This window comes from Rhinoraja longicauda, chromosome 32, assembly GCF_053455715.1.
Source record: "Rhinoraja longicauda isolate Sanriku21f chromosome 32, sRhiLon1.1, whole genome shotgun sequence".
Classification (NCBI taxonomy): Eukaryota; Metazoa; Chordata; class Chondrichthyes; order Rajiformes; family Arhynchobatidae; genus Rhinoraja; species Rhinoraja longicauda.
This window is the reverse complement of record NC_135984.1, coordinates 6,272,277-6,285,243: the sequence shown is the minus strand read 5'-3', so window position 1 is coordinate 6,285,243 and position 12,967 is coordinate 6,272,277. Positions and strand designations below refer to the sequence as shown.

The 12,967-nt window shown below is 44.3% G+C and overlaps 2 protein-coding genes across 2 annotated transcripts in view; one reads left to right on the top strand and one right to left on the bottom strand.

The window, feature by feature from the left end:
• The window catches only part of rps25 (ribosomal protein S25), a 244,761-nt gene that overhangs the window by 74,266 nt on the left and 157,528 nt on the right, over positions 1-12,967 (top strand). The window lies entirely within an intron of this gene.
• On the bottom strand, positions 3,172-9,420 carry anapc13 (anaphase promoting complex subunit 13). The gene is made up of 3 exons (XM_078426739.1): positions 9,165-9,420; positions 7,591-7,720; positions 3,172-7,154 (listed from the first exon to the last, which is right to left on the bottom strand). Exons 2-3 carry the CDS (start codon positions 7,687-7,689, stop codon positions 7,029-7,031), a joined length of 225 nt encoding a protein of 74 aa, XP_078282865.1. The 5' UTR covers positions 7,690-7,720; positions 9,165-9,420; the 3' UTR covers positions 3,172-7,028.

The following is a 12,967-nucleotide window of genomic DNA, read 5'->3' as shown; positions in this document are numbered from 1 at the left end:
GTAGAACAATGTGGGTACCCAGCATGGGGGAGCAGCAGGGAATAAAGGGACTCAGCATTGGGGGGGGGGAGGGAGAGCCCCCTAACATGAGGGGCCACCGAGAACAAAGGGGGACCCACAGAGAACATAAGGGCGGCTCGCCGGGCCCAGACTTTGCCAAAGAGCACTGGCATCACAAAGATCTTTCAGGTGAGGACCTCAGTCCACATTCCAGACTCCTAAGTGCCCTCTTGACCTGACTCTGAGGGACATTGAGATGTGGCAAGCTGCTCTGTGAAACCACAATGGGCCTGATGGGAGGGACTTTGGCCAGCTGCGTGTAGCCACAGCAACCACAACCTTCTCCATCCAACCTCTGGCCCACCCATTCTCGTAAGAACCAAGAAATGAAGGGCTAGTCAAAAATGCGGTTGTTGTTTTAGATTCGTAGCATCTGAAGTTTCTTTTCGATCATCGCTTCCTTGCGATCATCCAAGAGCAGTAAGGAGATGAGATGTAGAGTCCTGCTGACAAGCTGTTATTGTCTAAATGCCTGGTGTGAATGAATTGGGTACCTGCCTCAGTGGAAAGTGCCTGAGTTCAGTCTTGATTAGTGCCTGGATCTGCTGCTATTCCACCCACAAAAGTTCATGATCACATCCCCAACCTGACCAACACCACGAGGGGGCCCCTCGGTGGGGGTCCCTCTACGCAGGGGTTCTGCCCCTCTCCATCGGGGACCTGGGGTGGAGGGTATTGCCCGAGGAGTCCCCTGCAACCTGCTCCTCGCGCGGTTCAGACTCGCCAGCCGCCTGCCACTTTTGCGGGTTGGCAGAGTCTGTGTACCACGTGTACATGGAGTGTGTGAGGTTGCAGCCCCTGTTCCAATATCTAAAGGGGCTGCTCCTTGCTTTTTGGCTGCATTTTTCACCCACCATCCTCATCTTTGGACACCCTGTGCGTAGGGGAGAGGGCAGGGCCGAGGATGTCCTGGTTGGGTTGCTCCTGGGCCTGGCCAAGCTGGCCATCCGCGACTCACGGTGCCAGGCGGGAGGGCTCTGCCCCAGCCAGCTGCCTACCCCTTTTCCAGGGTTACATCCGCACCCGGGTGGTGTTGGAGAGGGACTGTGCGCTGTCCACGGGCACCCTGGAGGATTTCTGGGACCGCTGGGCACCGCGGGGGATCGGATTGTAATACAATTGTATTATAGTTTCAATTGGTATATTTGTTTGTATAGTATTCTGGTGGTGGGTTCTGTTTTGGTTTTATTGTATTGTATATATTATTTTAATATTTGAATAAATATTTTTGATTTTTTTAAAAACCTGACCAACACCATATGCAGTAAAATGTTTTACACTTAAATACAATGTTAAAAATAATTAGTTCACGAGCAGCAGTAAAGCAAGTTAAGAGATCTCTGATTTCATTTTGTAATTGTCAATTATACATTAATATATTTTTATTCATTATGAAGATGTAAATTCTAATATATATTATGCATCACAAAATAGAATGATTCAAATTTTTGATTAATTTCCTCGTTGTTTTTTGGAAAAAAACATTTTATTGAGAAGTTTTGAGGTAGTTTTTAAATTTGTTTTCTGGGCAATGAAAGTTTTTTTTCCCCCTTTTGCTAAAGGATTCCTTTCACCGACATCCCGTTCGTACGTACCTTGTAATGAGTGTGGCCTCGTTGTGTCTAGAGCAGTGGCAGTAACATGAACAAGACTTTGAGAGAAATGATGTTTCCAGCGATCCGAAGGGACTCTTGGTCGTTTACAATTCAGAATAGTACAAGCTGGGTACGTGAATGGCATAAACACGTCAGTTATCAGTTTAAAATTAAATACTGCGAGAATATTACATCACAATCACTGGACACCACGACCGTGATCAAGCTTTAGAATGGGAAGCATTATGATGCCACAGAAGGCAGGCACAAAGTGCTGGAGCAACTCAGCGAGTCAGGCAGCACCTCTGGAGAGAAGGAATGGCTGACGTTTCGGGTTGGAACCCTTCTTCAGGCTGAAAGTAGAGAGGTGAGAACTGGAGGTGGTAAACATGGCATCACACATATACATCACATCCTTTGATATTGGTATCAGTTTAATATTGTCATGTTTGCTGAGACACTAAGCTTCGTTTGCGAGCTATCCAGTCAAATCAACTGTGCAGTCGTTGTACACAAGTGCAGGGAGAATACAAGAGTACTGAATGCAGCATAGAGGGAAAAGTCCAAGGTCTGCAATGAGGGTCTGGGCTGTGTCCACAATTCTCTGCAATTTCTTGCAGTCTTGGGATGGAGCTGTTCCCAAACCATGCTGTGATACGTCATGATTAAATAATTGCTAAGACACATCTGTAGAAGTTGGTGAGAGTCGTTTGGAACATGCTGAACTTCCAAAGCCTTCTAAGGAAGTAGAGGCGTTGGTGTGATTTCTTGGCCATTCCTTCAATATGGGTGATCCAGAACAATACAGCACAGGAAGAACGGGTCCTTCGGCCCACAATGTTAGTGCCAAACATAACACCGTGTTAAACTGATCTCACGATCCATATCCCCCCCATTCCCTGTACTTCTTTGTGCCTATCTTGAAGCCTCTTAAACGTCACTACCACAGTAGCAAGGATAAAGAGCATGCTACAGGAGAATTTGCTCCAACTGTACAAAGTCATGCTGAGAGCACACCTGGAAAAGTGAATACAGGTGTGGTCTACCTCTCTGATGGATATACCTGCAATGGGGTTAGTGCAGTGAAGCTTCGCCAGATTGATTCCGGGCACTCTTAGATTTGTTATAGAAAAGAATAGACAGACTTTCTTCATTTACTGAAAATGAGATGTAACCATGTTCATCCATACAAAGTTGTAAAGGGGTGTTCTAAGTGTGGATGTACATTTGATGTTTGCCATAGCTGTTTCAGAATAAAGAGTGAGCCATTTTGGACTGAGATAACAAGATTTTTTTTTCAATCAGTCCACATTGGTGAAAGGAACGTGCAGGAAAAAAAAACTGCAGATGCTGGTTTAAATCGAAGGTGGACACAAAATGCTGGAGTAACTCAACGGGTCAGGCAGCATCTCAGGAGAGAAGGAATGGGTGATGTTTCGGGTCAAGTCTGAAGAAGGGTCTCGACCCGAAACGTCACCCATTCCTTCTCTCCTGAGATGCTGCCTGACCCGCTGAGTTACTCCAACATTTTGTGTCCACATTGGTGAAACTTTGTATTCTCTACACCAGGCAACTGTTTAACTGCGGTGATTTTTATTCAAAGAAAGACATCAATAGATTTCTGAACAGTGAAGGAATCAAGGGATACAGTGATAGTGCTGAGGTCAAAATCTGTCATGATCTGAGCTGCTCTGCAGTCTGAACGGCCTACTCCAGCTCCTGTCTGTTCAGCTCAAGTTGAATTGAGTTTATTGCCAATATGCACAAGTGTAGTAATGTACAGGTACAAGGACAATCCTGCTTGCAGTAGCCTCACCAGCACACACATTCCGTCCGGTAACACACAAAAATATAAATTATTCTTAAATTACACGTAAATTCTGCAAAATAATGAAAAGAAAAAAAGACAGGATGAAAAAGCAAGACATTAATGTAAAAAAATACTGGGGAAAAAAAACCACAAGTGCATGGTCACGACAGTCTCAATATAATGTTGGGAACCTTTGGACTTCTCTACTAAACGGTGTAGTTATAAACTCACAAAAGAAGCTTGTCCATTCTCCCTGTAATCACATGGGTATTTCATAGGTGCTCCAATTTAATCCCACATCCTAGAAATATGCTGGCAGTTTAATCAGGTTAATCCGTGCCTAATTAATAGCGATTTATAGTAGCTAATTAGGTGAGTGATTGTAGGTGAGTGGTTTACAAAAAAGAAAGGGTGCTGGCAGCTCAGTATTCCACGGACGGAGAACACTCAGTGTGAGAGGGGATGGGTGGAGACAGGTGCATTATCATTGAAATGGTCCATTTGGTGAAGTTTTCTTTGAGAGGTACAGCGTGGAAACAGGCCCTCGGGGCCAACCGAGTCCACGCCGATCAACAATCACCCGTACACTAGTTCTGTCCGACACACTTGAGACAATTTACAGAGACCAATTAACCTGCAAACCTGCACGTCTTTGGAATGTGAATGGAAACCAGAGCACACACAGGCAGAACGTGCAAACTCTCAATGCTCAGAGCTGATGTTTACCCTCTGTAAAATAAGGTCAGTTCACACCAGCAGGCTTGGTGACAATGTGGAGTTGGTCCTTGATGAGCGATTGAAAGATGCAGCATGGAAACAAGCCGTACGGCCCACTGAGCTGACCTCCCCGTGGTGAGCCCTGTCAACTGACCTCAGTCAGGCGAACGACAACAGACAGCAGAAGCAGATTCATAACTTCTGCTGCCTCAAATGCAAGAAGACCCGTTCACACTAGTTCTATGTTATCCTACTTTCGCATCCACTCCTTACACACCAAGAGCAAATTGCAGAAGGCAATTAACCTACAAACCTGCACGTCTTTGGAATGTAGGAGGAAACCGGAGCACCCGGAGGAAACGCACGCAGTTACAGTGAGAAGGTACAAACTGCACACGGACAGCACCCAATGTCAGGATCGAATCCATGTCTTTGATACTTTGCGTAGTTGGAACAAATTTTCCTTCAATAAAGCCCAGCATAACACTTATGATTGCTGCAAGTTCAAAGAGCGTTAGTGCACAGGGAATGGAACCAATGTCATGCTGGTGACATATCAAGCATAGATCGAGAGAGGGAACACGACTGGAGATGGCAGGGCAATAGATCCACTGTCTGCAGTGAATGCTCCCGGCAAATAAATGGACACTAAGGTGAAGGTGGTGGAAGAGCATTAAGTTGACCTTGGAATTTCTTCAGATGTGAACATTGCAATATTAGCACGAGGCCTCTGCCAAGAGCTGATGGTTCATACCATTAGAAAGGAGATGAGGAGGAATTTCTTTAGGCAGAGGGTGGTGAATCTGTAGAATTTATTGCCACAGATGGCTGTGGAGGCCAAGATATTTTTAAGGCAGAGATTGACAAATTCTTGATTAGTACAGGTGTGAAGGGTTATGGGGAGAAGGCAGGAGAATAGGATTGAGAGGGATAGATCAGCCATGATTGAATGGCGGAGTAGACTCAATGGGCCGAATGGCCTACTTTTTGCTCCTAGAACTTATGGACTGATGGTTTGCAATGAGAGAATGTCAAAAATAGTGAAAACACATCATGATCTTAAATCATGAAGGGTCTCGACCCGAAACGTCACCCATTCCTTCTCTCCAGAGATGCTGCCTGTCCCGCTGGGTTACTCCAGCATTTTGTGTCTACCTCATGATCTGAAATGTCAACTCTCTGAATAGATGCTGCCTGACTTGAATACTTTTAGCTGCTTTATTTTCATTTCAAATTTCTAGCATCTGCAGTATTCATATTTTGATTGTTAACTTTCTGTAATTTGGCTCAGTTTCTTCTACATACCAACATTTACCAGTGTCAGCATTTTGATTTTGTTTTTCCGTTCAAAGTGAGTAACTTGACATTTCACTCCATCTGCCTACCTCTTTCCAGCCCACTTAACCCACCTACATTCCTTTGCAGCCTGTTCTGACTTTTTCCCTCAATTGCCAAGTTTTGTACCATCAGCAAATTTCAATACCTTTCATTCAGTCCCATTAGTTTAAAATCGGACTTACATTGCAATTAAGTGGATTTTACAACCGAGAGGATGACATTTTAAACCATCTCATAAGAGAAGAGAACTAAACGCAGAAAATTATCACCATTGTGTGTTGATTGTTTCTGATTAACGTCCTTTCAGTACATTTGTACTTTTTACGATGCAGTGAAAGATAGGAGAAAGACAATGGGCTGGTTTGTATTTGAGCAGAAATCAGACAAGCTCTATTAACAGTAAAGACATTGGTGTAAGACAGAAAGGAATGGTAATGGTGCAAAGAACAACCAAGTGGACCAGCAGAATTACTGGGAATCATGATCTAAAATTACTTGTGCACCACACTATTGCTATTGAGAATGTCACTGTATGAAGTGCCTACTGTGGGAATGAAAGTTCAGTTTACACTTACAGTCAGAATCATACAGCGTGGAAACAAGCCCTTCGGCCAAACTTGCCCACACCGACCAACATGCCCCATCTACACTAGACCCACCTGCCTGTGCTTAACTCATAACCCTTTAAATCTATCCTGTCCACGTCTAAATGTCTCTTAAATGTTGTGATAGTACCTGCCCCAACTATGTCCTCCGGCAGCTCGTTCCATATACCCACTGCCCTTTGTATAAAAAAGTTACCCCTTAGGTTCCTGATAAATCCTTCCCCCCTCACCATAAACCTATATCGTCTGGTTCTTGATTCCCCAACTCTGGGCAAAAGACTCTGCATTTACCCGACTTATTCCTCTCACGATGTTGTACAACTTGTATGTCAATGGCAAGGCTCTTAATGTTCATTTCTATTTTCAGTACATTTTATGGAACCAGATTCAGTTTACTGCTGGGAAATATTAAAATAGGCACAGAGAAATCACGAGAAGCTTAATGTTTGCAAGATGAGTGAACGAATCAGTTATTTATGATTTCAGTTATAAATAGTATGAAATAATTTGTGCGCCAGGGTTATACAACACATATGGTTTTGATATAATGAGAATATAACAGATGTTAGCCAATGCTGAAATTATCCTCCTGGCACATTGCTTGTAAGTGAGATAACTCCACCTTCATGATTTCTAGTTGATGAATACAAACTTTCTTATTTTATAAATAAAAATTAATGGTGATATTTTCCACTCTTTCATTCAGCATTTAATTGTCCACAAATACTGTTGCTGAGGTTGTGTCATTTTTGTTTTGATGCTTCATGTGTATAATTTTACTTTGCTGATGTGGACATCAAGTACCGAGTAAATGTTCATATGAAAGCAAACTCTGGTACCTGCCCTTTGGAAAGAGTATTGCAATAAACTTTGTTGCTGTGCTGGTATCAACACTCTCAGTAACTAGCTTCCAGCAGATGGGGTATTTTCATGCAAGTTTTGCAAGGCCAGGTCAGTCCACTTCATGTCTTGTTCATTAATTGATTCCGTTGTTCCCCCGTTATCTTGCTCTGGTTCCGGAAGTTCACTCTAAGAAAGGAAAATAAACACGCAGGATAAAGACAAGCACCTTTCTAAGATGCATATTAATGGGCTCTTCCATTTACATGATCTCCAGAGGGAATTCACAAGTTCATAAGTTATAGGAGCAGAATTAGGCTATTCAGCCCATCACGTCTACTCCGCCATTGAATCATGGCTGACATATCTTTCCCTCTCACCCCATTTTCCTGTCTTCTCCCCATAAACCTTGAAACATGTACTTTTCAAGAATCTGCCAATCCTCCCCTTAAAAATACCCAGAGACAGTCTCCACACCCTTCTGTGGCAATTAATTCCACAGATTCACCACACTCTGATGAAATAAATTCTCCATCTCCTTTCTAAAGGTACGTCCGGTTATTCTGAGGCTATTACAGATGTTAGGCTGTTCAAACGTGAGAGTTACTCTGAGTACAGTACATACCAAAGGGATCTCCACATCCTCGTATGGCAGCTTGTCTTCCCGCCACGCATCATCAATCAGGTCCAGAATTCTGCCGTCTCGCTGTACCTCACTGTCCATTTAATCGGTTGTCAGACCACACTAATGAATCCTGGAGTTATAGAGTGGATATGTCTTAGAGATAAAGAAACGAGCAAGTGCAAGTTTTCCCCAACATTTTCAAATGCAGGAGCTAGGACCTAATTTTTCTACATGTTCCTTGAACTCCATCCCTTTTGATGCCTCGTTTTCACACCTTATCTCTGTGTCTCCCTCTCCTGATACGCAGTCTGACAAAGGGTCTCAACCCGAAGCGTCACCCATTCCTTCTATCCAAGAATGCTCCCCGTCCCACTGAGTTACTCCAGCATTTTGTGTCTATTTTAGGTGTAAACCAGCATCTGCAGTTCCTTCCCACACATTTTCAAATTCAGTCTCCTTTTGTAACCATGGGTTCACACACACACCAGCCAAACCTGTTCTTCATTACACGCCATATGTTAAGTCAAATATAAACCAAGAGGCTGTAGTTGCTTGAATTTAAAGCTGGGGAAAAAAACCCTCCTGGACCCTCTTCTTCCCTACCCGCTCCCACCCTCTCCTTCCTGCCACCAACCCCTTTATTCATCCTCAAAGGTATTTATTTCACAAGATGCTGGAGTAACTCAGCAGGTCAGGCAGCATCTCAGGAGAGAAGGAATGGGTGACGTTTCGGGTCGAGACCCTTCTTCAGACTGATGTCAGGGGGGCGGGACAAAGGAAGGATATAGGTGGAGACAGGAAGATAGAGGGAGATCTGGGAAGGGGAAGAGAGGGACAGAGGAACTATCTAAAGTCGGAGAAGTCAATGTTCATACCGCTGGACCTTTATTCATCTTCCCTCCCCTCCCACCTACTACAAGCTCCACTGTCCCTCCCACTTACTAACTACCCCCCCACTCACATCTTCTCCTCCTCCCTCTCCAACCCTTTCATTCATCCACCTACCACAAGCTCCACCGTCCCTCCAACACCAGCACCCACACTCCCTCCCGCCACAACCTCCTCCGAACCTCCATCTTTCCCACAGCCCATCTCTCTCCCCTCTTCCTCTCTCCCTCACTAATCATCCTCCCTCCCTCTCTAATCCATCCTCCCTCTCTAATCCATCCTCCCTCACTAATCATCCTCCCTCCCTCTCTAATCCATCCTCCCTCTCTAATCCATCCTCCCTCTCTAATCCATCCTCCCTCCCTCTCTAATCCATCCTCCCTCTCTAATCCATCCTCCCTCTCTAATCCATCCTCCCTCTCTAATCCATCCTCCCTCTCTAATCATCCTCCCTCCCTCTCTAATCCATCCTCCCTCCCTCTCTAATCCATCCTCCCTCTCTAATCCATCCTCCCTCCCTCTCTAATCCATCCTCCCTCTCTAATCCATCCTCCCTCCCTCTCTAATCCATCCTCCCTCCCTCTCTAATCCATCCTCCCTCTCTAATCCATCCTCCCTCCCTCTCTAATCCATCCTCCCTCCCTCTCTAATCCATCCTCCCTCCCTCTGCCGTCCCTGCCACTTACCAACAGTCTCTGTCTCTGTCCCTTTATTCACAAGATGCTGGAGTAACTCAGCAGGTCAGGCAGCATCTCGGGAGAGAAGGAATGGGTGACGTTTCGGGTCGAGACCCTTCTTCAGACTGATGTCAGGGGGGCGGGACAAAGGAAGGATATAGGCGGAGACAGGAAGATAGAGGGAGATCTGGGAAGGAGGAGGGGAAGGGAGTCCCTGTGCACCGACAGGAAGGTCCGCCGTCCTCTATAAACGATCCGACTGCTCCCATCGGCCCGGCTACAAGGTTCCGGATTACTGGCTGAGGAGGGGAGAGAGGAGGGGGAATGAGAGGGGAAAGGAGGAGTGAGAGATAGGGAGGAAGGAGGAGAGAGAGGGGAGAGAGAGAGAGGAGGGGGGAGGAGAGGATGGGAGGGGGGAGGAGAGGATGGGAGGGAGGAGGAGAGGATGGGAGGGGGGAGGGGAGGATGGGAGGGAGGAGGAGAGGATGGGAGGGAGGAGGAGAGGATGGGAGGGGGGAGGAGAGGATGGGAGGGAGGGGGAGAGGATGGGAGGGAGGAGGAGAGAGGGGAAAGGAGAGGATGGGAGGGGGAGGAGAGGATGGGAGGAGAGGATGGGAGGGGGAGGAGAGGATGGGAGGGGGGAGGAGAGGATGGGAGGGAGGAGGAGAGGATGGGAGGGGGGAGGAGAGGATGGGAGGGAGGGGGAGAGGATGGGAGGGAGGAGGAGAGAGGGGAAAGGAGAGGGAGAGCGGAGAGAGGGATGAGAGGGGAGAGAGAGAGGAATGAGAGGAGAGGAGGCATGGGTGCTTTCTCCCCTTGCTGCAGTGTGTTGGGGATAAAGGGTGTGGGAGGTGCTGCTGAGGGTAGACTCTACACCTTCTCCTCGCTGGGGTGGGAGGGAAGAGAGGTCAGTGAGAGTGAGAGGTGAATACAGAGGGAAATGGAGGATTGGGTGAAGGGAGGGGACCTGTGCTCTCTCTTGGCTAAAATTAGGACCACAATTTCAGGCATTCAAATATAATCATGAAGGGAGGCACAAAGGTTCAGCATTTCTGAGCAAAGCAGCAATCTCTGGGTTATGTTAAATTAAAGGAATCTAGCCCGTGTTTAAAAAATGTTTGAGGATAAACACAGAAATCCATGTTGCCTTTAGTGTCTTCATATTTTCCCTTGATAGTCTAGCCTTCAATGATATTTTATTGTCACATGTGCCTAGGTACAGTAATGTTCCTTGCTTTTGCATACAAAAAATGTGTGGCAGAAGTGGGATTCGAATCCACACCTCCAATTGGAGACCAGAACACCATTTCTACTTCAGAAGGACTTTATTCCTGGAGTCTGGCACCTTAGACCGTTTGGCTATCCTGCCATTCTGGCCCTAATCACCAATGTCCCATTACAGTATCACATTGGACCTTGGTGTTGTAGACCTTGTGATCACATTCTGGTGCACTACTGGAGGAATGTTACACGACCAGCAATGCCATCTTTCCTTCAATGTTAATTGTAGGTTGCATCTTCTTCCTTGGGTGGAACACAACCAGAGCAGGAATCGGTCATCTGGTTTTAAGACAGGATGGAGGAATGGGCAGATTAAATTTAATGGAGAAGTGACATGAACAAGAGGGCGACAGAGTGGTAGAATTGCTGCTTTACAAAGCAGGGTCCTGGGTTCGATCCTAACCACGGGTGCTATCTGTACAGAGTTTGTACATTCTCCTTGTGACCGCATGGGTTTTCTCCGGAAACTCTAGTTTACTCCAACGTACCAAAGACATGCAGGTTTGTAGATTGATTGGCTGTTGTAAATTCTAATAAGGGTGCAAGAATACACCTAAAATATTTTAAATGGCACAATTGAGATTTTGTTTTCTAAGGGGAAGCTTATGGAATCCAGAGTTATATTAGTTTGTCATTATTGGAATAGCAAATCATGTTCTTGAGCACTGCACTTTCAGAAAGATGCACAGGCCTTTCGGAGTATGTGGGGAGAAATTACCAGAATAATTTCACTGTTTAGGAACTTAATTTACAGGAATACATTGGAGAAACTGGGATTGCTTCCCTTACAACAGAGAAGGGCGAGAGGGGATTTGATGGAGGCACTTAGACATCTTTTAAGTAAATGGAAATAGTTTACAGAATCATTAAGGACCAGTGGTTATAGGAGTAATTTGCAAATGAACCAAAAAAAAAGAATGTTTCAAAATTCCCTCACCCCAACTCTATAATGACTAGATGAAGTCCTGGATTACGTTACCAGAGTGGTAGTAGAGAAAGATCCAGTGAAGATCTTTGGAAGAAAGCAGGTCTTGCCAAAACCAGGTCTTGCTTGGCAGAAACATATTTGTGGTGCAATGGAACCATATAGCTGATTGCTGGATCAAAGCAAAACAGAAAGAGCTGAATGACATTTTTCTGTATTGCAACCTTTATGTGACTTAAGGTGAGGTTGTGATGAATGCAAAGAACAAAAAGAACTCTCCCACTTGTTTCTTCCGTTTACTGCATTCACTGCGGTAGAAATTTAATCTGCATGTTTCTTGTTTAAACATTGCCGATCGTCTTTTCTGGCTTCTATTTCTCGAAACCCAAAATTACAATTATAGTACAAAAAAGTAGACACAACATTTTTGATGAAATGAGAAGACAAATGCAGCATTGAAAAGCAAGAAACAGCACCCCCAGACAATCAGGTGATTTGGAAGGGCACCAGGTGACTGGTCAGCGACCAAGCCTGCGAGGGTTTGTCCAAAGGAACAGCGACCCTTCGAGATTGTGATAGCGATCAACAAGTGTAGCAAAACCCAATAACTCTGGTCCCACCATTGTGCCATAATCTATCCAAAACTTCCATGAGTTATAACACGAGAGTATATCACTAGTGTTAATAAAAGGTTCAAGCTGATAACAGAATGGAGGCCAACTTTACTACCATTTTTCAAGCCTTGATACACCTCGCTTTTCATAAGACAACTCCATTTTGTAAAATCTAGTACATAAAATGTACAAATCCACTTTATTATAGAAGTTTCATACTTGCAAATGGATAACTAAGGATTCAAATAATTGAAAATGTACAATAAAATAAAGGACATAACACTTACTATGGGCTTTTGTCCCTTTCAAAAACAAAAATATTTATAAGCATGTACAATTGTAGGCACGTACAACTGTAAACTTTCAGATTAACTACTGATACAAGTAGGCTAATAGCTGTTCAATTATGGCAGTTATTTCACTTAATTTACAGTAACAACGTTGTAAAAGCATTTTCACTCCCCGAAAGGTGCTTTTGCAATGCCTTTGAATATGCTATGGAAAAATGCTAATCCGTTTCTATTGCAACTTTAGTTTTGAATGTCAATGTGTCTAGTACCAGCCATTTAACTATTTGGTTATGCTCAATTCATGAAGTTACTGTCCAACAATTTCATCACCAAAATGGAAAAAAGTAATGATTGGAATGTTGTTTGATAAGTTAGTCTTCACAAAAGCCTACATTTTCCAGGAGAAATCAAACTTCTCCATGGTACAATATATTTACTTTTCCTCCCCATAGAAAATTTAGCACACACCATGCAAGGCATTCTGCCATTCTCCATCAACCTTGGGTTAATCGTTTACATATAAAAACATGTATGGAATTAAAACCATGAACATTACAAAGACTTTTTGCTTTTAAAATTGTTTCAATTAGTATTTTATCCAATAGTCTCCCAATGTCTAAATATTGTTACAGATGGGATATTCATATTACAAAGCATAGAAACTATAAGGAAAAACAAAATCACACCATATAATTATAGAAA

What these genes read in the sequence shown, in the direction of transcription:
- anapc13 (XM_078426739.1), bottom strand. Translation starts at nt 7,689, where the DNA reads ATGGACAGTGAGGTACAGCGAGACGGCAGAATTCTGGACCTGATTGAT. An exon ending in AGGATGTGGAGATCCCTTTG is followed by an intron (nt 7,155 to 7,590) that starts GTATGTACTGTA and finishes TTCCTTTCTTAG; the next exon opens with AGTGAACTTCCGGAACCAGA.